Here is a 27,400-nt window from a genome sequence, read left to right as displayed (position 1 = left end):
CCATCCAGTTCCCTAATCCCAATTGCCACCATGGTTTCATCTAGATCACTAACAGCCTCCCAGTTGGCCTCATGTAATCCATTTTCCATATTTGGGCTAGAATACCTACTCGAAAAGGCCAATCTTATGATGACACTATTCTGCTCAATCTTCAAGGCTTTCCTGTGCCAGAGTGAGAAAATCTTACATCGTTAAGTGTTTGCAAGGCCCCTGAGGGTCTGTCCCAGCAACATTCTTTCAGTTCCTGCAACGCTACAATCTCAGTGTGCCTTGGCTCAGAGCACTCAGACTTCAGGTTGCTTCTTAGTCACTAGCTTCCTTAAGCCCCAGATTACATCGTTCTTCCTATCTCATAACAATGAGCTGTTCAAGATGTCTATCAGACCAAGCTCTGGAAGGCAGAAATAAGCCTTGTTCATCACTGGATTTCCCAGGCCCTTAAGCAGTGCCTATCACAGCCTTGATTCTCAATTAATGTGTTTAAATAAGGGTTACAATCCTCTCCAAACTCAGAGGATAGGTGGAGGTGGGTGGGTGGGAAGAGATTAACCAAAGAATTTGTATGCATATATGCAAATCCATGGACATAGGGTGGTGAATGCCTGGGGGGGGGGGGCGGCTAGAAGGGGTCAATGGGGCGGGGGTAAGGGACATATGTAATACTTTCAACAATAAATATCCTATCTAATAAAAGAGTAATATGCAAATTGACCATCACTCCAACACACAAGATGGCTGCCCCCAGGTGGACACAAGATGGCCACCACAAGATGGACAGCAGGGGAGGGCAGTTGGGAGGGACCAGGCCTGCAAGGGAGGGCAGTTGGGGGCAATCAAGCCTGCAGGGAAGGACAGTTAGAGGTGACCAGGCTGGCAGAGGAGGGAAGTTGGGGGTGACAGGGCCTGCAGGGAAGGGCATTTGGGGGGGACCAGGCCTGCAGGGGAGGGCAGTTAGGGGCAAACAGGCTGGCAGGGGAGTGGTTAGGGGGTGATCAGGCTGGCAGGCAGAAGCGGTTAGGGGCAATCAGGAAAGCAGGCAGGCAAGCGGTTGGGAGCCAGCAGTCCTGGATTGTGAGAGGGGTCCCAGATTGGAGAGGGTGCAGGCTGGGCTGAGGGACACACCCCCGCCCCCCGTGCACGAATTGCGTGCACCGGGCCTCTAGTTAAAAATAAATAAATAGGCCTGGCCGGTGTGGCTCAATGGTTGAACGTGGATTTATTTATTTTTTTTTTCTTAAAAATATGGAACGCTTCACGAATTTGCGTGTCATCCTTGCGCAGGGGCCATGCTAATCTTCTCTGTATCGTTCCAATTTTAGTATATGTGCTGCCGAAGCGAGCACTGAACGTGGATTTATGAACAAGGTCTCGGCATATGCTTGGTTGTAGGCTCAATCCCTTGTAGGGGACGTGCAGGAGGAGGCCCATCAATGATTCTCTCTCACTGATGTTTCTATCTATATCTCCCTCTCCCTTCCTCTCTGAAATGAATAAAAATATATAAATAAATATAAAAAAAAAACAAAAATAAATGGTACATTCACCTTTGCATATAGCTTTTAATTCCCACTTTCTTCTCTTTTTAAAGAAAAGAATAAATGTCAACGAAATCATTTTCCTTAAAGACCATCCCACCTCCCTCCTTAATGGAGCCAGTCACGTGAGGCTAACTATGGGTCACTGGCCTCTAAAGCGCCGTGGGGTAGGGGGTAGGGGGTAGGGGATAGGGGGTAGGGAGTGGGGGGTAGGGGGTAGGGTGTGGACAGCTGTCGCTGCAGCACCACGTGCCAGTAATTCGATCAGATCCCCCGGGTCCCGAGCCCAGCAAACACGTGCTGCCCGCTGGGCACGGAGAGGGCGGGCACCGCGGAGGACGGTCCGCGGGCGGCCGGACGTGCTCGCGCCCGACTCAGCCCGCGCCGCGGCCGCCGGGGTCTCGGAGCTGCGGCACGTGCGCCGGCCGGACCCGAGCGGACGGAGCGGCGCGCACCTGCGAGGCCATGGAGGGCGAAGCGCCGCTGAGGGGCACGGACAGGTGTGGGGCGACTTCCGCCCCGGGAGGGGAGAGCCGAGCAGGGAAGGAGCGTCTCTGAGGGCCGCGGAGGAGAGCGGGAGGATCCCGAGCTGGGAGCGAGCTGGGTAAGGCGCGCCGAGCCGGGGCTGGAGGGCGGGGGCGGGGCGGGGCCGCGGAGCGCGGGTTAAAGGCCGAGCTGCCCGCCCGGCGAATTCATTCTGAGTCCGGGGGGGAGCGCGCACACCTGGAGCCGGGCGGGGTGGGTGGGGACAGAGGGTTCCCCGCCTCGGCACTGCCAGGCCCTGCACCGGCCCGGCGCCCGCAGTCCCACTTCCTCCCTGCGCGCGCGCGCGTCCCCGCCGAGCCCCCTGTCCCCACGGTTGGCTCCGCCCCGCCGCCGGGGGAGCCGGGGGAGCCGGGGCGGTGTGGCCCCGCCCTCCGCGGCCTGCGCTCCGAGGCGGCCGCGTCAGCCGAAGCCCGACGCAGTGACGCAGCACGTCGACGTAAGTGACGCGCAGGCCCGGGCCGCTCCTCCTTCCTTGAGTGAGTGCCGGCCTGTTCCGGGCGGGGGAGACGAGGGAGGGCGGGGGAAGGAGAGGCGACCCGGGAGTCGTTGTGGGCCGCGGGCCGGACCGGGTCCCGGGGTGGCGGAGCCAGGGCCGGGCGGAAGGGCTGGGCGGCCGTTAGCGGGCGGCGGGGGCTGCCGGCCCCCTCCCCGCCTGACCTGCGCGCCGGGCGCCCGGCGCCTCCCGTGGCGCCCACCCGGCTCCAGCTCGCGTCTCCCGGCTCCAATTAGGTCAGGCTCCGAGTCGGGCGGCTGCTCTCCGGCCCCCGGCGCGCGCGGCCGCCACCGGCTAGCCTTCCTTTCTTCTCTCGCCTTTCTCGCCTCTCGCCTTACCCTCCCCCCTCCTGTTCACGTTGCTGGGGTGTTGGTTTTTGTCTGCTGCTTTCGGGGTTCCGTGCCCCAGCCCGCGCTCATGGGTGTACATGATCATGCTCCTCTTTTGTAGAGCGACCCGCCGGCCATGGAGGCCGAAGAGACGATGGAATGCCTTCAGGAGTTTCCTGAGCATCACAAAATGATCCTGGACCGATTGAATGAGCAGCGGGAGCAGGACCGCTTTACTGACATCACCCTGATTGTCGATGGTGGGTAGCGGGGTGGGCTCAGCAGCGAATTGGGGGCTTGGGCCCTCTCGCCTCCCTTTCCCCCACCCGCCTCGTGACCCACCCCTGGCGGGCTCCCTATCGGAGGCTGCGGTGGACCCAGGGCGCTGTCAGTGTCCGCTCCCACGGGCCGGCGGCTGCAGAGGCGAGTTGGCGGGCAGGCACGCTGTCGACATACCCGTGGCATTTGAACTTGCAGAAGTTTTCCCATTGCACGCTCGAGTGCAGGATTATGGTGTGGGGACAGGGAGGATGTCTCTAAGTGTTTGGTCAATAGTCTTCTCCGGATAAGCTGATTTTGAGGAGTATCTCCCAGGAGCCAGGTGGGAGAAGGTTGATTTTTTTTCCCCCCCTAGTTTGCAGCACTTGTACCCTCTTTGGGAACCCCTTTATCAGTCATTGTAATGGAGGCAAGCCCAGCTTGGGTGTCTTCAATTGAGTGGAAATAGGCTTCCTCCACATGCTAGGCATGTTAAAGTTTTTCCCATAGCAAACACCTGCAGCTTCCTGCTTGTGTGGCTTTTTCTCCTCCCTTCCCAAATGATCTGTAGCCTTTTGGGTGGTGTTTATGTTTAGTAATTTCAACTGAATAGGATATGCCTTTCACTCTTTAAGTGGTAGGAGGTTCCAACCTCCTGAAGTATTGTAAACTAGCCTTTATAAAACTGACTTAATACAGTCTCTGAGGTAAAGATCTGGCTTTGTGTCTAATTGAGATTAAAATTTGTCAAGATAGCTGCCAAGAATATTCTGACACTAGTTCAGTAACGTATATAGTTTTATAGTTATACTAGAGGCCTGGTGCATGAAATTCGTGCAGGGGGTGTGGGAAGGGGGGGGCATTCCCTTAGCCAGGCCTGCACCCTCTCGCAATCCGGGACCGCTGGCTCCTAACCGCTCGCCTGCCTGCGTGATCGCCCTAATCACTCTGCATACCTGCCTGATCTCCCCTAACTGCTTGCCTGCCTGCCTGATCGCCTCTGCCTCAGCCCCCGCTGCTGTGGCTTCGTTGGGAAGGACGTCTAGAATGACGTCCGGAAGGTCATTTGGTTGTCCAGTCTAATTAGCATATTACGCTTTTTTTATTATAGATTATGAAGAAAGACTTTATGTAATTTTCTAACTTGTTTTCTAGTTATATGTTTGATTTTTGTGAATATGTCTGATTTTGTGTCTTTGTTTTTATCTAGGTCACCATTTTAAGGCCCACAAGGCTGTTTTGGCTGCTTGCAGTAAGTTCTTCTACAAATTCTTTCAGGAATTTACTCAGGAACCTTTGGTGGAAATAGAAGGTAAATGCTTGTTTTAAATAATACTGCTTAGCAGACCTTATAATTGATGATGTATAAACAGTTAATTGCGTGAGATACCATAGGATGAAGTTATCTGTGGTTCCTGTTAGGTGACTGGATAGATTGTTCTTTTGATACCTGAGAATTCTTACTTTCAGTAAAGTGCTTAGTACAGTGATCTGCCAGGAAAAACTCCTGTGTTAGATGGTAGGTGTTGGTCTCTTAAAGTCTTTTCCACTGCTAAAACCCATGGCCATTCACTGTCTTTTGAAAACATGTATTACAAGTAAATTCCCATCTTTGTTCAGGGGTCTTATGTTTCAGCCTGGGGACACTGAAGGATTCTGTAGAAGCCTTTCCGAGAAGCTGGCCTGCTCAGTGTGAAGTGGGCTGCCAGAATGTGGCAAGGGTTAGTAGCATTCAGAAGAAGTTCCAGTGGCTGTAGAAGGTCAGGGATGGAAAGGGTTATCCACTAGATATTGTCTTAAAATAATAAGTGATAGTTTTGTACTTGTTTGACTTTTCTGTAATAATGGCCCTCTACTGTTAGGTGTTGTGCTATGTAGTTTATGTGCATTTTCTGAGGTTCAGAACAGCAGTCCCTTGAAGTAAGTGGTATTTCCAATTTATACATCAGGGAACAGGCTCCAAAGGTTACTTGCCCAGCTAGCAAGGGAGTCACTATTCAAAACTAGGAAATAAATGAGCTTGCCTACATAAATACTGAATTTTAGCATCTTTTTCAAGGCTCTTGAGTTTTGGTTTTGTACCTCTTCCACAGTACCTCTTTGTTATGAATTAGTTGCCTAGAAACACTATTCCCTTGGAAAATTTTTTGTGCCTAGGGGAGTAAAAAAATGTAAAGAGTTTAAGAATATCCTTTTATTTCGGTACCTTCTAGTTTATCTAGCATTTTAGCTGCTCTGTTCATGGGTAGATTGTTTTCTGATTATCTGTGATGGACAGAGAGCACAGGCATAAAGGAAATCCACAAAGTTTACTAAAGTGGGAATCTAGTGGCCTAGATGGTATTGGTTTCTATTACAAGCTAAGGTTTCATGCATTTATTCACCCGAGGTACTGTGTGACCCCCAAGTTACTTTATCTCAATTGTATATTAGCCTCCTCATCTGCAAAGTGGGTTAATTGACTTGATTAATTGAAATAATATGCCGAGTGCCTGACATAGGGTTTAGTAGATTGTCAAAGCTTAATAAATTGGGGCTATTTGTCAATTGAATACCCATTATGCTAGACCCATTAAAGGAAGACTTGATGAATAAGACAATCTTTTTAAAATTTGCAAATTTAATCACGGATAAGCAACAGGTAAAGAACAGAGTACAGGAAATGTTGCAGAGATTTTTATTGTGAAACTAGTGACCCGGTGCACGAAATTCGTGCACATTAAAAGGGGATTAGTTAGAGGAAATAATTTAATATTGCTATTTGCCCTTTCTCTATAATAGAAGTGTCAGCGATGAAAGAAAACTAGTGAAATGTATATAAAAACCTTCCTCCTGTCAGAGTCTAGGGCTCACCAGGGGACCCAGAGACAAGTCCCTGCCCACCCACATGCACCTCAAAATCGTGTGAGACCCAGACCAGGCCAGTCCCCACACATTGGGCTAGATCCAGACCCAGCCAGTCCCACCCTTGTCAAGCCCTGCCAGGCAAGGGGCATAGCCTCAGGTCCCCTGGCCTGGTGCCAGGACGGGGGGCATGCCTTGAGGTCCTCCATCAAGCCCCACCAGGTGGGGGACACAGCCTGAGATCCCCTGTCAAGCCCCGCTGGGTGGGGGGCATGGCCTGAGGTCCCCCGTCAAGCCCCGCCAGGTGGGGGGGAGCAGCCTCAGGTCCCCCAGCCCAGCACCGGGAGGGGGGCACAGCCTCAGGTCTCCCGTCAAGCCCCACTGGGCAAGGGAGCGGCCTGAGGTCCCCCGGCCTGGCGCTGGGGCAGGGGGAGCAGCCTGAGGTCCCCTAGCCCAGCACCAGGACAGGAAGTGCACCTTGAGGTCCCCCGTCAAGCCCTGCCGGGCGGGGGGCGTGGCCTGAGGTCCCCCAGCCTGACGCCAGGACAGGGGACACAGCCTGAGGTTCCCTGTCAAGCCCCACGGGGGAGGGCGTAGCCTCAGGTTAAGGCTCCTTATGGGAACTTGGCCTCAGCTGTGGGTGCAGCCATCTTTGTGATGGGGTGATGGTCAATTAGCATATTCCCTCTTTATTAGATAGGATGGTGTCCCTGAGGAGGGAGAATGGGTGGTTTAGTCTACCTTAGAGATGGTAAAGAAAGTAAAATAAATCGCCAGGCCAGATTATGGATTGCTGGTGCAGCAAGGAGTACCGAACTACCTGGAGAAGTAGGGTCTTCTCTTTTGAAGACCAATCATCTTGGTTGTCTCTTATATTTCTCAGTACCTCTGACCGGCTGTGTCCATTATGGTACAGCACACACAGCCTTCAGTGTTTAACTATACATCAATAAAAAAGGAAAATTTTTTGTTTGCCAGATTCAGGTTTAAAGAATCAGTTTGGCCCTAGCCGGTTTGGCTCAGTGTATAGAGCGTTGGCCTGGGGACTGAAGGGTCCCAGGTTCGATTCTGGTCAAGGGCACATGCCTAGGTAGCGGGTTCAGTCCCCAGGAAGCAGCCAATCAATGATTCTCATCATTGATGTTTCTCTCTCTCTCTCTCTCTCTCTCTCTCTCTCTCTCTTCCTATCTGAAATCAATAAAAAAAATACATACATACGTATATATTCTATATAATAAAAGGGTAGTATGCAAATCGACCAAATGGCGGAACGACCGGTTGCTATGACATGCACTGACCAGCAGGGGGCAGACGCTCAACGAGGAGCTGCCCCCTGGTGGTCAGTGCGCTCCCACAGGGGGAGTGCCGCTCTGCCACAAGCCGGGCTGATGGCTGGCGAGCGTAGTGGCAGTAGCAGGAGCCTCTCCCACCTCCATAGCAGCACTAAGGAAGTCCGACTGCGGCTTGGGCCTGCTCCCCGCTAAGCCGTCAGTTGGACATTTCCCTGGTGGGACCCCCAGGACTCCAAGGCAGGCTGGGCTAAGGAACCCTCCCCTCCTCCCCCCCCCCCCCCCCCCCCGCCCCACGGGCTGCTAGCGTGTGTGTGTGTGTGTGTGTGTGTGTGTATATATGTGTATATATATATATATATATATATATATGCCTAAGGAACCATTTGACTGGTAGCTATGACACACACTGACCACCAGGGGGCAGACACTCAACGCACAGGCATGGAAAGATGGAACAGACTAATGAATCTCAGAGGGGAGGGGGGAGGGCAGGAAGAGATTAACCAAAGATCTTATATACATACTAGAGGCCCGGTGCATGGATTTGTGCACTAGTGGGGTCCCTCGGCCTGGCCTATGCCCTTTTGCAATCCAAGACCCCTTCGGGAGATGTCGGAGAGCCAGCTTCAGCCTAATCCCCACAGGCCAGGCTGAGGGAACCCACTGGTGCATGGATTCACCAGTGCACGAATCCGTGCACCGGACCGTTTTTAGCCCTTTCCCCGCAGGCCAGGCTGAGGGGTGCACAAATCCGTGCACCAGGGGTCTTTGGTATATATATAAAAGCCTAAGCAACTGTTCAACTGTTTGCTATGACACGCACTGACCACCAGGTAGCAGATGCTGAATACAGGAGCTGCCTTCTGGTGGTCAGTACACTCCCACAGCAACAGCACCGCTCAGCTCAGCTGACCTACAGGCACCAGATGCTGGGCTCACAGCTAGCAAGCACAGCTGTGGCAGCACGAGCCTCTCCCATAGACACTCCCCCTGCACGCCCCTCCTCCATCTGGATCGGGACTGACTGGGCGCAAGCCCGGGGCCACTTCTTGGTCATGGGCACACTGGTATTGCCCCAGGACAGGTGCATGGAGACCGCAGTGGAGCAGCGGTGAGCCTACCGAGTGGCGGCAGATGCAGCGGGGCCAGGATGAGTGGGAGTGGTGCAGCGCCCAGCCCAGGCCGCTTGGTGCACTACTACATCCCTCAGGGCATGTTGGATTGCCAGTTTTGGCCAGATCCCCGCAGGTCATGCTGAGGGACCCCACCAGTGCACAGATTGGGCCTCTAGTCCTTACTAATAAAATCCTAAGTCAGTGATGGCGAACCTATGACACGCGTGTCAGCACTGACACGCATAGCCATTTCTGATGACACGCGGCCGCATGCCGAGGATGAAACATTTGCTGCTCCTGAGGATGAAACATTTGCGACTAGAGTCTTGGAGTTAGTTTTTTCCTCAAAGTGACATGCTACCCGAGTTATGCTCAGTTTTTTGGCGAAGTTTGACACACCTGACACACCAAGCTCAAAAGTTGCCCATCACTGTCTAAGTAGTCGTCACGCTGTGATGCCCTCACGCCGTCACAAGATGACTGCGCGCACAGTGGGCGTGCGCAGGTGGGCAGGGCAGCGCTTGATGCTGCATGCGCAGCACGGAGCCTGCCTGGGAGTCCCGCCTCTGTGTGGCAAGACCTGCCTGAGGGTCCTGCCTCCTCCCGGCTCCGCACGGCGAGGCCTGCCTGAGGATCCTGGCTCTGCGCAGCAAGGCCTGCCTGGGGGTCCTCCGCACAGCAAGGCCTGCCTGGGGGTCCAGCCTCCTCCCGGCTCCGCATGGCGAGGCCTGCCTGGGGGTCCGGCCTCCTCCCGGCTCCATGCGGCGAGGCCTGCCTTGGAGTCCTGGGGGTCCCGCCTCCCAGCTCCGCGTGGTGTGGAGGCGGGACCCCTGCCTCCGGCCTACCTCTTTGGGGCAATCCATCGAGGAGCCCCGGATGGGTGGGCGGGGCCTGCCGCTTTGGGGCAATTGATCGCAGGGCACAGGCCAGGCTGGGGAACCCCCCATCCCACCCAGAGTGCACAGATTTTGTGCACCGGGCCTCTAGTATATATATATAAGAATCAGTTTGGCTCAGTGTCTGATTATGTAAAGAAATATTTTTTTACTGATTTCAGAGAGGGAGAGGGAGAGTTAGAAACATCAGTGATGAAAGCGAATCATAGACTGGCTACCTCCTGCATACTCCGTACTGGGGATCAAGCCCAAAACTTGGGTGTGTACCCAAAACCTGGACACGTGCCCTGACCAGGAATAAAACAGCTCATAGGTCAATGTTCAACCACTGAGCCACACGATCCTGGTTCAATGTCTACTTAAGCCATTAACTTTGGGATTGGTGTCCCATCTGCCTAGCTCACCTGGCTGTAGAAAACACTCCGGCTGTGTAGTTAGAAAACCCAAGTTGTGGTCCTGGCTTTACTATTTGTCAGTTGTGTCAACTTGGATATCTTGGCTTTTTTTTTTTTTTTTTTTAATCTGAAAATATGTCAAGTAATTTTGGACCATGACATGGATATTTATTTATTTAAATTTTTTGACATGGATATTTTGAATATTAGTCATCACACCCTGAGTGTGTTAAAGTACTCTGGTGAATGCTTTTGTTGTTTTGGTTTCTTTTAGGAAGCAAGCAACCTGGTTAGGGTCAGACTGCCTTATGTGGGCTGTAGATCCAACTCCAATTTCGTTTTCAGAACCTTTGTTGTGCTATTCATGTCTGGGAGTGCCAACCTGGGTGGTAGTTCACTTCACATTGTAGTTGGCAGAGCTTTTGCTATGTCTCTACAGGTCAGTTCCTCGTGCACAGCTCGGGGGTGAGTTGGAGACTGTGCGCACACAGCTCTGATTTCCTCGCACGTTAGCTCCCAGGTTGTCCTTTTCCTGGTCCTCCAGCTAGAAAACAGGGGCTTTATCCTCCTTGTGCTGTCTACACCCACCATGGGATCTGCCTCTTATATTTTATTGATTTATTACAGTGAGGAAGAGAGAGGGATAGAAACTTAGAAACATCGATGAGAGAGAAACATCGACCAGCTGCCTCCTGCACACCCCCCACTGGGGATGTGCCCGCAACCATGGTACATGCCCTTGACCGGAATCGAACCTGGGACCTTTCAGTCCGCAGGCCGACGCTCTATCCACCGAGCCAAACCGGTTTCGGCAGGATCTGCCTCTTAGACAAAGTGGTTTGAGAAAAGGGAGAGGAAAAAATAGCAGGAATTCTCTTCATGCTCTTCACATATAATATCTTCCCTAGTTGTCTGTCAGAGAGCAGAACTTTCTCTTAGTCTAGGCCAGTGGTTGGCAAACCGCGGCTCGTGAGCCACATGCGGCTCTTTGGCCCCTTGAGTGTTCTAATGCCACTTCTTGAAAATAGACTTGCCCAGGCCGAAAACTGACTTCTGCGCATGGGCCACGAAGTTTCAGTCACACTGTATGTGCACGCCCACACGAGGTATTTTGTGGAAGAGCCACACTCAAGGGGCCAAAGAGCTGCATGTGGCTCGTGAGCCGCGGTTTGCTGACCACTGGTCTAGGCGCTTGCTTGGTGGCCACCAACCACAGGTGTGCAGCATCAGCACTGGGGCTGGCCTTTCGGGAGAGCTGAGATGGAACAGTAAAAACCAAGTATTTTTTTTCCGCATGCATGCATGCATGCATGCATGCAAGCTGTCCATTTTCTTTCCTGGTTCTCGCAGGCAGGCAGAGTGGTTAGGGACAATCAGGCAGGCAGGCAGAGGGGTTAGGGGCAATCAGGCCGGCAGGCAGGTGAGCAGTTAGGATCCAGTGGTCCCGGATTGCGAGAGGGGTCCCAGATTGGAGAAGGTGCAGGCTGGGCTGAGGGGACCCCCACCCCACCCTGTGCACGAATTTTGTGCACCAGGCCTCTAGTTCTCATCTAATAAAGAAGAATGTGTCCAAAAGACAACAGGGGGCGGGGGACGGGGGGGAGGTTTAGTGAATCCAGTTACTTCAGTTTCCTTATTTGGTAGCTTGTAACATGGTCATATTACATTATATTTTACTAGAGGCCCAGTGCATGATTAAATCATGCACGTGTAGGGTCCCCTAGGCCTAACCTGCCATCCAGGCCATATCCACTGCTCCGCAAAGCCTAGCACGCTCCACGGACACTGCTAGCAGCCTGCTCCCCGCTTTTGATGGCAGGGGGTCCGCTGGTGCCGGAGCAGACACACAGCTCCCTGCTTTCGATCGTGGGGGAGCTGGCTGTCTGTCCGCTCGTGCACCAGGCCTTTCAAAAGCCTCTGGCGTGGCGGAGGCTTCTGAAAGGCCTGGTGCCGGAGCAGACAGACACCCAGCTCCCCTGCTTTCGCTTTCCATCGCAGGGGAGCTGGGTGTCTGTCCACTGGTGCACCAGGCCAAAAGCCTCCGCCCGAGGCTTTTGGCCTGATGCCGGAGCAGACACCCAGCTCCCCGCTTTTGATGGTCCGCTTTTGATGGTCCGCAGCGGGATGTGGGCTCGCTGCCCCAGAGACCCCTTCTGTGCCACAGCACAGCCATGGCGCAGATGCTGCGCTCGCGCTGCCGCTGGCGACGCGAGCTCAGCGTCCTACCGGCCCAATCAGCCACCCCGACCACCCCAAGCCCCGCCCCCCTGCGCCTCCTGGCCAATCGTGGGCATAGCGAAGGTACGGTCAATTTGCATATTTGTCTATTATTAGGTAGGATGATGTTTCTCATTATTCAGGTTAGTCTTCTGTAGGAGACACAGGAAGTCTTTGGGAAAGGTCTTAAGGTAGTTGGATAGTTAGTGCCAGAACTTGGCTACAATTATATTGTACTGTTACTGAAAATTCTGTCAGAAAGTAATCTTCAAAAGTGACAAGTACCAGTCAAGTTCCAAACACTGGGCTTTTTTTTTTCTTTACTAAATGTTACAAGATTTGGATCAACATGAATACATTCTAATGCACGTCTTTTTTACAGGTGTTAGTAAAATGGCCTTTAGTCACTTAATCGAGTTCACATATACAGCAAAGTTAATGATCCAAGGAGAAGAAGAAGCCAATGATGTGTGGAAAGCAGCAGAGTTTCTACAAATGCTGGAAGCTATCAAAGCTCTTGAAGTCAGGTAATTACTTGCCTCTTTAATGAGGCGCAGTTAGTAATCAGTAATGTTCACCGTGTTAGGAAAGAAACTATTGTGTGTGTCATGCCATATAAACTGATGTTTTCAAATTAAGAATATTTAAGGATTTATAAAATTCTGGATACCAATTTGTTTTTTCCCACTTACTTGATTTCCTGTCCTTATGAAAAACTGCTAAGGTTAACTAAAGTAGCATCTTTTGCATCAGTAAGGAGTAGGTAGCTTTTAAGGAATTCTCTGTAAACTGTTCTGTTGAATTCAAGTTGTTAATTTGTACCAAGCCTTATTCTAAAAAAGGTATGGCTTACAAAAATTAACATAGTACTCTTTTAAAAAGTGAGGAAATTGGTGAAAATAAAATAGGCCAGGTATGGGTGATAATTAGTGAAGTCAGAAATATAGTGGCCAAAGTGTATGCCATTGGAGTCTGTATACTTGGTAGTTGAACCAAATCTAGCTTTGAGTTCTGAAACACCTAGTGTAAAGAAAAAGGAAAAACTACTCTGTTACAGTATTCATGGTTATAATATGAGAACAAGTTAATTGCTTAGGAGCAATTCCTGGTTATTAAAACACATAATTTCTCATAGGAAGTATTAAAACATTAACTGATATAATGAATGAAGATTTCGCCGTCTTCAACAATGAATGGTAGTGTTGTAATATAGTGACTCAGAGCAAGCACTCTGAGCAATATCCCAGCTCTGCCACCATGTGTGTGGCTTTAATGAAGTTAGCCTCCTGTCAGCAGCGCAGTTCCTTATCTGTCAAATGGGTCTGATAATGGTTCTTTCTGTATAGGATTATTTATGAGAGTTAAATGAATTGAATGCATGTAAAGTGCTTAGCATGGTGTCTGGCACTTAATACTCTAAGATGTAAATACTCTCCTTGCTCTTTTCCTTATGATGATCCTCAGTGTAGGTCATTGGCATAACATTGAAGGGCAGTTTGGGCAAAATAATTTAGTGTAGTTCACTGGTATGGTTTAGTCATAAGTTATAATTTAGAATAACTCCAAAAAATAGTCATTTATAAATATCATTTCTTCTAATGAGCTTTGAATTAGTTTGATGATTAGTTCAAGATTAAACTTTTCTGATCAGAGGGTAGTATGTATATATTCTCTGATGCCTACTATCTGGCTCATAGGTATGCAGTAAATATTTGTGAATGGTTGGATGGATGAGTGCATACTGATTAAAACAGATTAGTACTCGCAATAGCAAAATGGAAGTGAGTTGATTAGGTCGTATCTTCTCAAAGTGGAGATAGACTAGAGGTATATACAGGGTGTCCCAAGAAAACTGTGTATATACTTTGAATAATTATTAATTCCAATGTGTTAAATCTGAAAAGAAAGAAACATCAATTGAGCTATCAGCTCAATGTGTGTATACATTTTGGGACACCCTGTATATGGATGGGGCAATACCAAATTTGTGGTTAAAAACTAGATGAGAATCTTCATTAAAAAATGTTGTGTCTGTGCGGTGCCTTTGCGGTAATGGTAGTGAGTAATATCTCACTGCAGGAAAAGCCCTTGGCCGCAGAACAGTGGATTGCATTCTAGGTTGGATTTGGGAGGCATTTAATTTAGTTCTTGGTGAGAGTCCTGGGAGATGAAGGTAAGAACAACTGGGTACAGCCATTTTTCTAGTCCTAGTTAGAACCTTTTAGAGGATTTATTATTATAGACTGGGATCCTTATAGTAATTACAATCATCAGTGCTTTTCAGTGTAAAACAGGAATGTGTGGAATTATTTCTTAAACCAGTGAGGCCTGCAGTATACTCCAAAGTTTTTTTTGAAAATAGGAAGATAACTATTACATATTTGGCTGTTTATAATAACATTTAAGAATAAAAATTAGCCAAAACCAGTTTGGTTCAGTGGATAGAGCGTCAGCCTGCAGACTGAAAGGTCCCAGGTTCGATTCCGGTCAAGGGCATGTACCTTAGTTGCGGGCACATCCCCAGTAGGGGGTGTACAGGAGGCAGCTGATCGATGTTTCTCTCTCATCGATGTTTCTAACTCTCTATCTCTCTCCCTTCCTCTCTGTAAAAAAAATCAATAAAATATACTTTTTTAAAAAAAGAATAAAAATTAACTTTAGCTCGACCTGTGTGGCTCAGTGGTTGGGCGTCAACCCATGAACCAGAAGGTCCCATTGATTCCTGGTCAGGGCACATGCCCGGTTACCGGCTAGATCCCCAGCAGGGGGCATGCAGGAGGCAGCTGATCAATAATTCTCCCTCATCATTGATAGTTCTATCTCTCCCTCTCCCTTCCTCTCTGAAATCAATAAAAACATTTTTTAAAGATAAGTAAAAATTAATTTAGTTATAATTAAATCAACTGGTTAAGGCAGCTCTTTATTGAGAAGGTTATTGTATAACCTTTTCAGATACAGAGGTGTATAAGGTTCTTTTCACAGTTGCAGTATTCAAGTATTTTTTAATGCTACTGAAAAAATACTAGGACCTTATTTTGCTTTGCTGGAATTGCATCATTATTTAAGTGAGAAGGTTCCTGTTCTTTGGTAGGAAACAACATTTGCCTTATAGATTTTCCCTCCCCAGTCTGTTGAGGTATAATGTACATATAATCCACACATTTTGAGTATAGAGTTTGAATTTTGTTGGTTGTGTACAGTGGTGTAACCACCACCACAGTTAAGACAAAGGAGCATTTCCATCACCCTAAGTTTTCTCACGACTCTTCGGTGGTCAAGCTGTTTTTCCCCAGCCCCAGGCAACCACTGTAGTTTTATCTTGTTTAGAATGTCATATAAATGGACTCTTACATTGTGTAGTCTTTTGTGTTTGACTATTTTCACTTAGCATTATGTTTTAGAGAGAATCCATGCTGTGGTATTACTGTTCCATATTTTTAAAAATATATTTTATTAATTTTTTACAGAGAGGAAGGGAGAGGGAGAGAGAGTTAGAAACATCGATGAGAGAGAAACATCTATCAGCTGCCTCCTGCACACTCCCTATTAGGTATGTGCCTGCAACCAAGGTACATGCCCTTGACTGGGATCGAACCCGGGACCCTTGAGTCCGCAGGCCGACGCTCTATCCACTGAGCCAAACCAGTTAGGGCACTGTTCCATTTTATTGTTCAGTTCTGTTCCAGTTGTATGGATCTGCCATCTGTTGATGGACATTTAGGTTGTTTCTAGTTTTTAGCTTTTACAAATAAAGTGGCTGTGAACATTCTTTGTGTACATTCTTTGGACATATGCTTTCATTTCTCTCAGTAAAGACCCAGGAATGAAATAACTAGGTTGTATGATAGATGTGTTTAATTTTTTTAAAACACCAAAGTATTTGTCATTTTACATCCCAGCCTGCAGGGTTGAGAGTTTAGTTGCCAGCACTTGATATGGTGAAGCCTTTTCATTTTAGCTGCCTCATAGGTATACAGTGGCTTTAATTTGCATTTCCATAATGGCTAATGATGTCAAGCATTTTTTACTTGCTACTTTGCCATCTGTTTATCTTTTGGTGAGGTGTCTGTTCACATCTTTTGCCCATTTTAAAAGTTGGGTTATTGGTAAGAACAGTGAAGGGTCTGAGATTCAATCCTATTTGCAGGCTGAGTTTTACAGATGCTGCAGAAGACATGAGACTCCTGAGTCATGGAGAAGGGACTTTATTTTTCATAGTATAAGCTTCATGTCTATATCAATTTTTCTTACCCTTTGTACCCAAGTTCTACAGGGGTGACACAGTGACCTAGGTGTGTGCTAGACTCCTGATGCTTTGTGTCACAGTTGAGGACTCTTGAGCGTTAGGAAATGCAAATCTTTTATAGCAAGCTGCAGGCAAACTTGCCTGACCTTTGCCCAGAGGGTCCGTTATCTTCAGTCCACTGGCCAGAGTGAGCCTGCCCTCCTCTGGAGGAAGGAGAGCTCTATCTTCTAAGGCTATTTGCTGTACAAACAACCTTGAAAGATAGCCCAGAACAAGAGGCTGCCAGTGTCCTTGTTTACAGGACACGAGAAACATAAAAGGTCCATGAGAGATGTCTCCCAGCAGTGCCCTCGTTTCTACATACTTTGGCTTCTGGTGAATTTTCCCATGAGCATACCTCTCCCTGACCACTCTGATTAATCTGACCAGTAGGGGCTGTGACCTAAACCATTCATCTCTTCTCACACTGGGCTTAATGAAGACAACTATCAACAGAACTCCAGACAGCAGGATGTGGCCACTCTGCAGTGCTGAGCTCAACCATGCACGATTCCCTAAGGTTCTGGACTCAGCCACCTGAACAGTCCCTACAAAGCCAGGTGGCTTTCTCTTTAATGGGCTGTGAGCAAACCTGCCTGCCCTTCGTCCCAGAGGGGACATCACTGTATGGGACAGTAAGCTAAGCTTTCCTCTGCACCTGAGGGAGCCACTGTCTCTATCTTCCCATGCACTTCACTTGACTGCAAACATCCTTGAAAAGATAGTCCAGAGCCACAGCCTTCAGTTCCTAAGATGTGCAGAAACAGACTCATGGAGCATCTTCTAATGCCATTTTCTACTGTGTTCATTAAGTTGTGAGATTCTTTTTACAGTCTCTATACAGGACCTTTGACAAATACGTTTGCAGGTGTTCCTTGCCTTTCTCTTAACAGTGTAGTTCAAAGAGCACAAGTTTTTAATTTTCATGAAATACATTTTGCCAATTTTTGCTATTGAGGTTTTTCCTTTTTGTGTGCTATTTATTTAAGAAACATTTCACTAATCCAGTGTTACAGATATTTTCTTCTTGTAGAAGTTTTTGGGTTTCACATTTAAGTCTGATCCATTTTGAATTTTTTTTGTGTATGGTACAAGAACATGAGTCAGGCTTATTATTATTGTTTTAAAATACAGTTTATTGATTTCTTACAGAGAGGAAGGGAGAGGGATAGAGAGTTAGAAACATCAATGAGAGAGAAACATCAATCAGCTGCCTCCTGCACACCTCCAACTGGGGATGTGCCTGCAACCAAGGTACATGCCCTTGACCGGAATTGAACCTGGGACCTTTCAGTTTGCAGGCTGACGCTCTATCCACTGAGCCAAACCGGTCAGGGCAAGTCAGGCTTATTTTAAGTCAGTTGGTAGGTGAATGTGGGTCTGTTTCTGTTCCATTCATCTTCTGTGTCCTTTCACCAGTATCACTGGTCTTAACTTATTGCAGCTTTACAGTAAGTCTTGGAATCAGGTAGGATACACCCTCCAACCTTGTTTCTGCCTCTCCATATACATTTTATTACCAGCTTATCAGTTTTTTCAAAAAAAGCTTATACTAGGATTTTGATCTTAATTGATTTTTAAATTCATACATTATGTATTTCAGGAACAAAGAGAACTCCGCTCCACTAGAGGACAATAGCACAGGAAAAAGTGAGGCCAAGAAAAGGAAGATTGCAGAAACGTCTAATGTTATCACTGAGTCGTTGCCATCCGTGGAATCAGAACCAGTTGAAATTGAGGTGGAGATTGCCGAAGGCACAATCGAGGTGGAAGACGAAGGCATGGAGACATTGGAGGACGTGGCTTCTGCCAAGCAGTCCATCAAGTACATTCAGAACACAGGGTCCTCCGACGACTCGGCACTGGCACTGTTGGCAGACATTACCAGCAAGTACCGTCAAGGTGATAGGAAAGGGCAGCTTAACGAAGAAGGCTGTGCATCTGACCTCACAAGCAAACAGGTAGAAGGTATTGAAATTGTGGAACTTCAGCTGTCACATGTGAAGGACTTGTTCCATTGTGAGAAATGTAACCGTTCATTTAAATTGTTTTACCATTTTAAGGAACACATGAAATCACACTCCACTGAGAGTTTCAAGTGTGAAATATGCAATAAAAGGTATCTTCGGGAGAGCGCGTGGAAACAGCACCTCAGTTGTTACCACCTTGAGGAAGGTGGGGTCAGTAAGAAGCAAAGAACTGGGAAAAAAATTCACATATGTCAGTACTGTGAGAAACAGTTTGACCACTTTGGACATTTTAAAGAGCATCTTCGAAAACATACAGGTAATTAATTAGCACATACCTTATGTTAAAACTATATTTTCTTCAAATCACTTCAAGTCTAAATGTCTAAGTCCTTTTTTATTGGTACCATGGAAACCATCTCTCGTATTTTATAATATGCAGACTGTCCTTATAATAATAGTTTGTTGAAATATTGATGCTTTAAAAGCAAAATCAGTATCAACTTTGGAAGTGATCATCACTCTTGAACCTTGCTAATTTTTATATTTAAAAAAATATGTAAAGTACAGTTTGTAATTATTTCCTAAGGGCCATAAATTATGAAATTTTAATTATAGTGAAACTTCACTGTTACTATTTTTGCATTTCCTGTCTTATGTTACCACATTACATAGATGAATGCACTTATAAACAACCCTGGGTATGTTTGTGCCTTCACGTACATCGGGTCCTCTGTTTTGGCCTGGTAGATAGATAGACAGTACAGGTCCATCTCCCTCCCACCTCTCCATGGGCAAACGTGTCAGGACTGGTGGTCAAGCAGGGACATTATGCTGTGAGCCAGGCTTGAGGGAGAGTCCCGGGAGTCTGCCTCCAACCCCTTTGCCTGTTTTGTCCCTGCGGATTCTCCGGCTTGTTCCCACTCCCCAAGTATTCTTTGTTATATCTCCTGTGCCAGACACAGGAACTACCACCGATGTCTTGCACTTGGGGAGTTCCTAAACCCACTGCAGGGCAGTTGCTGCAGTGTCCTAAGTGCCAGACGTCTGGACACTTGTTTCCAAGACCTCCTCCTACGTGATGTTAGACTGTAACACAGTGAATGCAGGATTGCATTCCACACTGTTCAGAACCTTTCTCTTCGGTGCTGGAGTTTGGGCAACTTTGGATGAAATTTTTTCATAGATCCTTCACTTTTCAGAGTTGCTCGCTACTTGAAACTGAGAAACCTGATAGATTCAAATAATTTGGTATTCCTCACTATTTAGATTCTTGGTGTTAATACTCAGGAACTGAATAAATGCAAATAGCAAGGGAATCTCTTACTTAAGGCTCAGTATAGATTTAAGAGGCGTTTCTCTTTTTAATTACAATTAATATTCAATATTTTATATTAAGTTTCAGGTGTGCAGCATAGTGGTTAGACATTTACATAATCTACAAAGTGACTCCCTCCCCAGTAAGTAATAGAACTCACTTGATAACATACATAGTTAGTACAATATTATTGAGTACTAGAGGTCTGATGCACAGCCCTGTCCCCGCCCACTGGTATTTCCGTAAGGTCGCTCCGCTGTCCAATCTGATTAGCATATTAGCTCTTTATTATATAGGATGTTCCTTATGCTGTGTTTTACTTCCCTGTGACTATTTTGTAACTGCCAATGTGTACTTCTCAACCCCTTCACCTTTCTCACTCAGTACCCCAGTCCCCAATTATTAGCTTGTTCTTTATCTATTTCTGTTAGTTTATTTTTTGTTTTTTAGATTCCACGTATGAGTGAAATCATATGGTATTTGTCTTTCTCTGTCTAACTTATTTCATTTAGCATAATACCCTCTAGATCCATCCATGTTGTTGCAAATGGTAAGATTTCATTCTTTATGGCTGAGTAATGCTCCATTGTATATGTGTACCACAGCTTTTTTATCCAATTGTCCATTGATACGCACTTAGGTTGCTTCCATAGCTTGACTTGTAAATAATATTGGCTCCGTGTGTACTTGAAAAGAATGTATATTCTGCTTTGGGGTGAAATGCTCGAAAATATCAATTAAATCCATCTGGTCTAATGTGTCATTTAATGCTGCTGTTTCCTTGTTGATTTTTAGTCTGGAAGATCTGTCAATTGATGTCAGTGGGGTGTTGAAGTCTCCTAACTGTGGCTGTGTTACTGTCGATCTCTCCCTTCATGTGCATCAAGATTTGCTTTATATGTGTAGGTGCTCCAATGTGGGTGCATACATGTTTACATACATGTTGTTTTGGGCCTTTTATCATTATGTAATCTCCTTTGTCTCTTTCTATAGCCTTTGTTTTAAAATCTGTTTTGTCTGATATAGGTATTGCTACCCACCTTTTTGTTTTCATTTCCATGAAATACCTTTTCTATTTTTTTTTCTTTTTCAGTCTGTATGTGTTTTTGATCTGAAATGGGTCTCTTGTAGACAGCATATACATGGATCTTGTTTTCTTATCTATTCATCTACCCTATATCTTTTGATTGGAGCATTTAATCTATTTACATTTAAAGTGGTTATCAATAGATATGTAGTTATTGCCATTTTATTCATGTTTATGTTCTTAAAGAGGCCCCATTGACATTTCTTATAATACTGGGTTGGTGGTGATGAACTCCTTTAACTTTTTCTTGTCTGGAATAAAAGGCTTTATTTAAGGTACGCTAATTTGGTTAACTAATAGGTATTTATGAAGCCTTTTTTTGGGAAATGCTTTCTTATTTTCAAACATTATATGTATATACCTGTTGCATATTTGGAAACTCCTATAGCTATCGGTTTTTAAATAATTCATCTATTTTAATGGTCTACTGATGAACATTTTTGTGGTAACTGCAGTCATTTAGGAAAAGGATTGATATACCAGAAGCACATTAAATTAGCACGTAAACGTTACTTGGTAACTAGCATGCTTTGATAAGGGGTTTCCAGTGCCGCAATAGGTAATCACTCGTGTAATTTCCCGATAGTGTGAAAGTAGAAGCAATTGTCTCCTTTGCTGAAAACATTACCTGTGACTTACCTGTTTGAAAGGAAGAGCTCAGGCCATTTGGGAAGTTTTAAAATGTGCTTTCCAAGTCCTGCACTTGGTGTTTTGGGTAGAACAGTAGGATGTAGAGCTAAAAGACCTTGTTGGGTGTCTCTGTCTTTTGTTCACAATGATGTGCAGTAATTTATTTAACTTAAGTAGCTGTTACAGATTATAGAACCAGATGCCCGTTGGAGGAACAGTTTAAAGTTTGTGCATAAAGCAAACTGAACTTTGTTGCCTTTTTAACCTCAATTATTGCATTAATACTTAGTGGCAAGATGTAGATGTGATCAGTGAGCTAGTGAATTCAAGAGCAGTGCAAGTAAACAGGATTAAATTGTGCTGATGTTCATAAAGAATGGATTGTTTTTTTCTCTTAAACCAAATGTAAAAGTAGGGAAATAATCCTTGTCCTGTTTTCTACCCTCAAAATATACATAATGCACCCTCCCCCCCAGTTTCATATTTTGCATGTTTTTATCTAGTGATTAGTTTTCTTATATATTTTTAAAGTATGCACTGTACTCTATGACTTTGACTACTATCCTCTGAATTACTTTGTTTCCATTCGGAAAATAGTAATGAAAATGCCAACCTGGTAGGTCATGGGAATAACAGTGCAGCAGACTAAGTAGGAGTAAGCCCAGAGCCTGTGGGAATGCCTGCCTGGCTCTTTGTCTATGACGGAAGAGACAAGGTGGCTTCATAGAGGCGCGCCCTCGGTGACTCCCCGGGAACAGGAGCTAGCCAGGAGAGGAGCGTTCCAGGCCAACGAAGTGAAGCCACAGGCACAGAGGCAAGTGAGGAAGCAGCTCGCTCAGAGCACCAATAGTGGTTATTACGGCTCGAGGATTGGGTCCAAATTATGGGAAGCCAGGAGGTGCAGCTGAACGGTTAGGACGGCTGACCACAGGGCATGCACTTGGGCATCATGATAGTGTACCAGTGAGTGGGAAAGAGGAAGTGACGGAGGTGAGGCTGAGATCATGGAGGTATTTTCATAAGTGCTGCAAAGGAGTCCCCGCTTTATCTTAGAGAGCCGGGTCAATTTAAAGAAGTGTAAGCCAGAAAGAGGTCTGTTCAGGTTTATGTTTTAGAGAGAGGCTTGCCTGGATGGGTTGGATGGGTGAAACCTAGGTCCAATTAGGAAGCTTTTGGAGTAATTGGAACAAGAATGAGGGCTGAATATAGGCAGTAATGGTGGAAAGGTCTGGAGTGTACGTAAAGTAGGCAGAATCCACAGGATTTGGTGCTGGGCTAGATGTGGAGTAAAGCGGGGTGGCTCCAACTTTGTGCTTTGGCTGTGTGATTGGAGGTTGTTCACTCAGAAAAATGCAGAGCGTAAGCACTCCTGAGGTGAAGGGACATCAGCTCGGCACCCTTTGGGACACCAGTGGGAGAGATCCCAAAGGAGATCCCTAACCGTGTTCCAGCGATTGTCTCCTAGTTTCCTCGAGGTGGTGCGCGGGCACAGGAAGGACGTGGGTCTGGGGGTCAGAACGGATTCCTCTCCAGTCCTGGCCTTTGCCACCAGAGGCACTCGGCTGGTCACTCTCTCTCTGGGCCTCTCCTGGTCTCTGTAAATAAGGGTAATGATACCTACTTTACAGGCTGTGGCAAATAGGAGAAAGCGATCAGGGCACTTTGAAGGCTGTATCCACACAGCCAAAGTATAATTAATCTGTTGCTATTTTTAGATTTTACTGGGCTCATTAGACCTGGTTTTTTAAATACCAAAGCTCAGGTGACCTCTGTAAAGTGAACCTCTTTCCTCCTTCAGTGGGTCTCTCCGGACGTCACAGCTGCCATCATTTTCTTACTGATCCTTCCAGAGACTTTTTTTGCATTTTCAAGTCACCATAGAGAGACGCACACAGAGCTTTTAAGCTTCTAAGGGAACAGAGGAGCATGCAGTATGGTGCTGTGCTCGAGTTTAAATACATGAGGCGGTTGTCAGTCTCTCTCATTGTTTTCACTGTGGCTGCAGGGCATTTCAGTGTGTGCAAGGCGGTGGTTTCCGCCCCACTCCTTGATGCATACTAGAATGCTTCTAATCTGCTGTTACGAACAGCACTAACTGTACTTGTACATATACCTTTGTGTACATGTTTAAGTAATTTAATGTTTTAATTTACTGATTTTAGAGAGAGAAAGGGGGAGGGGGAGAGAGAGAGAGAGAAACACTGATTTGTTATTCCCCTTACTTGTGCATTCCTTGGTTGACTTGTATGTGCCCTGATCGGGGATCAAATCTGCAGCGGCGTAGCAGGATGACGATCTAACCACCTGACTTCCCAGCCAGGGCCTCAAGTAATGAAGTAATGTACTTTTTCAGAGCTGAGCTCTGGATCCCACAACTTCACTCTCCCTTAGACGGTTCCATCTGTCACTCCCACCTCTCCTCTCCTTTTCCAGATAGGCAATGACTCTTCCCGCTGGTTGGCTTGTCCCCTCTAGCCACTTCTCTTCTCTCCCAAGCCCTCTCGAAAGTTTCTGCACTGACTTCACTGACCTGCCTCGCTCGCTCGGTGCCTCTTCCCGCTGCATCTGCCTTCCATCACACCACACACTCGCGCCATTCTTGCTGGAGCACTGCTGTCCCTACGTCTCTGTTCACTGTGGCGCTGATGGCTACCCTCCTGAACTTGCTTAAATTCCCTCAGTGTTCTTTTCTTCCGCTTCTGCTTGCTCTGTTTGCATTTCCTTTGCGGCCTCATCAACCTGCAGTCTTAACTTGGTATTTCATTGGGTTCTGTCCTGGATTCTGTTACCACGTAGCATGCCGAGAGCGTCATCCACATCAGGGTTTTTATCGCCACCTAATGTAACTGCTAATCTGTATATCAGTCCACCTCGATTTGGCTCCAGATTTGACTGTACAACTGTCTGCACCTCAAACTCAACAGACGCAAAACAGCTCACAGTGTCTCCCAGCACAGCCCACTCCCACCTCTGTGCACTTCGGTGCTCTTTTTCCTGGTTGCTGGCCTAAGCCCGATACCTCCCTCTTTACTCCTCACCCACCGTGCTCTGCCTGGAATAAACTTCCTTTTTTCCTTCTCTCCATTCCAGGCAGAACTGATCCCTCTCCTCTCTGCTTCTGCATCCATTTCCCACGGCCCCCTTGTCCGTAACAGGTCTTCTACGGTGCAGCGTGTGTTCGTTTTCAGGTCTTTCACCTTCGTGAAGCTTTAAAAAACAAGGACTGTTCTCTGTCCTCATCACACAACGAGCGCATGGTCTGGCGCACACAGTAAATGCTCATAAAATGCCTGTGGAACGGACAGTAACACGTTTTCCCAAAATAGAGATCAATCTTAATTTTAATCTAAGGGAAGATAGACAATTTTTAAGAAATGCAAAATTTTGGAACAGACGCAGATCCACATTTTACCAAAAGAATCAACTTCTATTTGCTTTTTCTATTTTTCTTAATTTGTCAGTATAACTTTTTCTATTCTAACAGGTGAAAAACCTTTCGAATGTCCAAATTGTCATGAACGATTTGCTAGAAATAGCACCCTCAAATGTCACCTGACTGCGTGCCAAACTGGAGTGGGGGCAAAAAAGGGAAGAAAGAAGCTTTACGAGTGTCAGGTACGTGCAGGTGTGTCCTGTCCACAGCAGAGTCTGTGTTTGCAGTCGGTGACCATGGGGGTCACGGTCTGGAGCCGAGGCGAGAGCGGACAGTGTGGAAAGAAGGGAGAGTCAGGAGCATCATTGTCTTACTTTTATGAGGGGGTTACGTTAGTGATTTCTACTGAACCCTGGATGGCACCACTGACCGTAAGCTATGTTCTAACTAGCAAGTTGTATAAGACAGGAGTGGGTCAGGGAGAGCCATACCATCATGGGTTTTTCCCTGATTAATGTATATTTACCGCACATTTGTATTGCTCTAAATTTCGTTGTTACAGGAGAAATTATAATGTTACTTTGTATTCTTAGAATTTATATGACATTTAAACAATGAGGGCACAATTAAAATGTTTCCCAAAATGTATTTAATTTGTTAGCAACATCAGCTAAAAGACCAAATGAATTATGAAGTCCCTTGGACCATATATTACAAATAACATATTCATAACATTTTTAGAAAAATATTTTAACGCTTTCCTTACAGAGAATAAATGAATCCATATTCTCTTTAGTTTGAATAGAAATATTGTTAACACCAGATGTTTGGTTATTTCAGGTCTGTAACAGTGTGTTTAACAGCTGGGACCAGTTCAAAGATCACTTGGTAATACACACTGGAGATAAACCCAACCATTGTACTTTATGTGACTTGTGGTTTATGCAAGGAAATGAATTAAGACGGCATCTCAGCGACACTCATAATATTACGGAGCGTCTGGTAACCGAAGAAGTTCTCTCCGTGGAAACGCGCGTGCAGACGGAGCCGGTGACGTCCATGACTATCATAGAGCAGGTGGGGAAGGTGCACGTGCTACCGCTGCTGCAGGTCCAGGTGGACTCCGCACAGGTGACTGTGGAGCAGGTCCACCCCGATCTGCTCCAGGACGGCCAGGTGCACGACTCGCACGTGACGGAGCTGCCGGAGCAGGTCCAGGTGAGCTACCTCGAAGTGGGTCGCATTCAGACGGAAGAAGGTACTGAAGTCCACGTGGAGGAGCTGCATGTGGAGCGGCTCAACCAGGTGCCCCTGGAAGTCCACACTGAGCTGCTCCACGCGGACTTGGATCAAGTGTCCCCTGACATCACGAAGCCGGAGGAGAGCGAGCCCAGCCAGGAAGACGAAGCTGAGGCGGCCGCGGAAGACCAGGGCGATGTTGAGGACTTAGAGACCAAACCAACAGAGGATTCGCCAGCGGAAAGCGCAGGGACTGAGAACACAATGCCGAGGCCAGTTTTAGAATGAGATGACGAATATATTTTTAAATGTATGTGTTGGGCTTTTGAACTGATGTGGGGCAGTCTGACTGTCCTTGAGCTGACGGACAAGAGGACCAAAGTTAACTCTTCCTTGTGCTGAACTGTTTGTACTGAAACAAACTGATTTCCCTCCCACTTAACGCCCCAGAGGAGGGATGTTGCCCATAGCGAATGGGAAGTTTTGAGAAGTATATTTCTGGAAACTCTAAATGGATTATATTCTTATATATAGTTGGGTACGAACGTATCTATTTTCATTGTGGTAAGGGTCCTCCCCTTCTCTTTCCCAGGTTGTGTTCTTCCTCGGAGTTTTTCCATATCGTAAAGTCAAACAAAACCATTAGAATACAAGCGGGTATTCTAATGCATGCTAGAAAAGTGAATCCATAGGAAACGGCCGCATGAAGAAAAGTGCGTTGTTACTGTGCAGTTACGTCTTGGCTTCTGGCTTTCTTTAGTTTGAACGCGTTCCTGTCTACCCGATAGTCACAGGTGTCATCTCTGCAACAGAAATGGTGGCAAAATGTCCAGAATGTACAAAAGATCTACACCCACGTGCCTTTCAAAACCAACTGAACTTCTCTAAAGCATCTCTGGTTCTTTCAAAGTTTGTGTTGTGAGGAGCGATGTAGATGATGCTGTGTAGTACTTTATATTTTTGTTTATAGTGACAACTACCAGTTCTTTTTCACATAAGTTAGGTTGAGAAATTTCATTTAATGGCAGCTGAAGGGCCATTTTCAATTGGGAAAATTCATTTATATCTGTGGTAACCTTTATTTTGAAGAAAAATTGCACTAGTATTTTACCACCAGATTAAAAAAAGAAAAAAGATGAGCATCATTTAAAAATTAATGTATTTAAAATAAAGTACAGAGAAAAACATGTATATAATATATCAGGCTTTGTTTTGAATGAATCTTTCCCCCGATCCTTAATGTAAAGATCTTGTGCTATAACTTTTAAAGCCATACAAATAAGAGTGCTAAACTGTGGACTTCAAAGTAGGTGTGTAAATATTTTTAATCAGTATTACTTGGAAAATAAAATATAACAACCACATAAACCAATATGCTATTTTCTTTACCTGTTAAATATTGGGAGATATTTACATTTTTAAAGTAAACTTTAAAATTAAGTGATCATGACTCTTTATTTTTTTAATTACCAGTGTGGAAGTTGGTTTGTGGTCAGAGATGTTTTCTCATCTGTATTAACATGATTTTATGTACCAATATTAACATGATTGACACATGAATTGAGATATAGAAGTCTCAGT

At 46.4% G+C, this 27,400-nt stretch overlaps 1 protein-coding gene across 6 annotated transcripts; it reads left to right on the top strand.

Moving 5' to 3' along the window:
- Positions 1–1,923: 1,923 nt before the first annotated feature.
- On the top strand, positions 1,924–27,400 carry ZNF131 (zinc finger protein 131). 6 transcript variants are annotated; one of them, XM_079792064.1, is made up of 8 exons: positions 1,924–2,139; positions 3,025–3,163; positions 4,372–4,473; positions 12,303–12,447; positions 17,809–18,166; positions 18,269–18,491; positions 24,692–24,822; positions 25,421–27,399. In XM_079792064.1, the coding sequence occupies exons 2-8, from the start codon at positions 3,040–3,042 to the stop codon at positions 26,105–26,107; spliced, it is 1,770 nt and encodes a 589-aa protein (XP_079648190.1). In that variant the 5' UTR covers positions 1,924–2,139; positions 3,025–3,039; the 3' UTR covers positions 26,108–27,399. The 6 variants fall into 6 exon arrangements, with proteins under 6 accessions (XP_079648190.1, XP_079648186.1, XP_079648189.1 ...); XM_079792060.1 differs by having other exon boundaries at positions 17,809–18,491; positions 25,421–27,400; XM_079792063.1 differs by lacking the exon at positions 1,924–2,139 and adding an exon at positions 2,507–2,557 and having other exon boundaries at positions 17,809–18,491; positions 25,421–27,400.

The sequence above is a fragment of the Cnephaeus nilssonii genome, assembly GCF_951640355.1.
Source record: "Cnephaeus nilssonii genome assembly, chromosome: 2".
Lineage (NCBI taxonomy): Eukaryota > Metazoa > Chordata > Mammalia > Chiroptera > Vespertilionidae > Cnephaeus > Cnephaeus nilssonii.
The sequence above is the reverse complement of the archived record's forward strand: the minus strand, read 5'-3'. Positions and strand labels throughout refer to the sequence as shown.

Coding starts and splice junctions, on each gene's coding strand:
- ZNF131 (XM_079792060.1), top strand. CDS start 3,040: ATGGAGGCCGAAGAGACGATGGAATGCCTTCAGGAGTTTCCTGAGCAT. Junction 18,492..24,691: donor GCATCTTCGAAAACATACAG/GTAATTAATTAG, acceptor CTATTCTAACAG/GTGAAAAACCTTTCGAATGT. Junction 24,823..25,420: donor AGAAGCTTTACGAGTGTCAG/GTACGTGCAGGT, acceptor TGGTTATTTCAG/GTCTGTAACAGTGTGTTTAA.